At 47.2% G+C, this 2,071-nt stretch overlaps 1 protein-coding gene across 2 annotated transcripts in view; it reads left to right on the forward strand.

Annotated features, from left to right (window-relative positions):
* rgs19 (regulator of G protein signaling 19) overlaps positions 1–1,248 on the forward strand; it is a 13,127-nt gene extending 11,879 nt beyond the window's left edge. For both annotated transcript variants that reach the window (XM_080763858.1, XM_080763857.1), the window contains one exon: positions 1,048–1,248. In XM_080763858.1, coding sequence (XP_080619984.1) covers positions 1,048–1,236 — 189 coding nt within the window. In that variant the 3' untranslated portion in view covers positions 1,237–1,248. The remainder of the gene's footprint in view (positions 1–1,047) is intronic.
* The last annotated feature ends 823 nt before the right edge of the window (positions 1,249–2,071 follow it).

Here is a 2,071-nt window from a genome sequence, read left to right on the forward strand (position 1 = left end):
CACACACACACACACACACACACACACACACACACACACATGCAGTAAAGTAATTGACTGAACTAAAAATACATTTGGTGTACAAATGTTGTACACCAAATGTATTTTTGTTCAGTATGCCTGTCTGCTACACTGCTGCTATTTATATCTTGCTTGCTTGTGCGTTCATGCATGTGTGAGTGTGAATAACTGCAATCTAAACACCTTCACACACACGTATACACAAACTGTATGCTCTGCCAGCAGGACACTAAACAGCATGTTTAGTGTTCTATAAATATGTAAACCCAGACAAGGTGTTTTTTACACACACGCATGCATGCATGCATGTGTGTGTGTAAAAAAGGCCTGCTGTGACTTCACTTGATGCTGTAGTATAGAGGGGATGCACATGCTTAAAGTGAATGGCACATCGAGTGGCAAAGCAACAGGCAAAGTGAGTTTAACATTGTTCAATGTTGTTTAATGCAATCAGATAGGACTTTTCTGTTTGGATGTATGTCCAGAAAGTAGTATAGGCATTCCTGCATAACTTCCGGGTTTGATGATGATGTCACGCGCATACACACTCTATATTGTCATTACATCACTGCTAGGGAGGGGTGTGACTTGACACGTTGAGATAATATCGGATGTGTGGTTGGATGGATGTTGGGTGTGGTTGGACGTGTGGTTGGACGTGGTTTGGATGGATGGTTGGATGGATGTTGGGTGTGGTTGGAGTTGTTTTGGACAGATGGTTGGATGGATGTTGGGTGTGGTTGGACGTGGTTTGGATGGATGGTTGGATGGATGTTGGGTGTGGTTGGAGTTGTTTTGGACAGATGGTTGGATGGATGTTGGGTGTGGTTGGAGTTGTTTTGGACAGATGGTTGGATGGATGTTGGGTGTGGTTGGACGTGGTTTGGATGGATGGTTGGATGGATGTTGCGTGTGGTTGGAGTTGTTTTGGACAGATGGTTGGATGGATGTTGGGTGTGGTTGGACGTGGTTTGGATGGATGTTGTGCTGCTGATAACGACCTGCCTCCCTCCTCCTCCCCTGCAGGTGAGTCTGGACTCGCGGGTGAGGGAGGTGATCAACAGAAAGATGGAGGAGCCGACGCCTCACACCTTCGAAGACGCCCAGCTGCAGATCTACACGCTAATGCACAGGGACTCATACCCACGCTTCCTGGCCTCTGGCTTCTACCGCTCGCTGCTGCACGGGGGCTCGCGCACCTCCTCCGAGTCCTAGACAGAGACAAGTACCTCCTCCTAGAGTCTAGGAGGAGGTACTTGTCTCGGTCTAGGACCTAGACCGAGACAAGTACCGAGACAAGTACCGAGACAAGTACCGAGACAAGTACCTCCTCCTAGACCGAGACAAGTACCTCCTCCTCCTAGTCCTATAGAGAAACATGTACCTCCTCCTCGCCTCCCACTAGTCCTTTAGCAGTGGTTCTCAACCTGTGGCTCGGCGCCCACTGGTGGGCCATGAGGATATAGCAATTAAATGGGCCCCCTAATTGGCAAATAGTAAGATTTTAATGATAACATAACTAATATTTAACAAAATCATATTCAAGAAACGCGGTGGATTTTCAAGTGGGTCCTGCTCCAGGAGGTTGAGAACCACTGTCTTAGGGAAGTCGTAAAGAGAGACACTCACTCCTATGATTCAGGGACAACCGATCCTCTTTAGTCCTGTCTGTCAGAAGGTAAAAAGACCTCTTTCTCTCGTCTCCTTTTGTCACGTTGTCCTCTCCTCTACAATTTGTTTTCCTGTGGAAACATTTGAGCAACTTTTAATAACACATTTTGTGTGGGGATCCATGGAACAAAATATTGTGGTGGGGTCTGCCCAAGGGGTCCTTCCTAGCTCATAGAAACGTTTGAGAACCACTGTTCTAGGTACTGTACTAGCTCTGTTCTCAGTGGAAGCCCCTCCCACCCACCAGTCTGCCTTATCAGCCAATGGATGAGAGATTCTCCTGACTTCACCCCTAAACACCTGATTCTGATTTCTATGGCTGTCACGGCATGAACTGTCGTCTTGGATTCTGTTTTTTCCACTGTAAAACACAGGGTCC

The sequence above is a fragment of the Protomyctophum bolini genome, assembly GCF_963924005.1.
Source record: "Protomyctophum bolini genome assembly, chromosome: 5".
In the NCBI taxonomy this organism is placed as follows: domain Eukaryota; kingdom Metazoa; phylum Chordata; class Actinopteri; order Myctophiformes; family Myctophidae; genus Protomyctophum; species Protomyctophum bolini.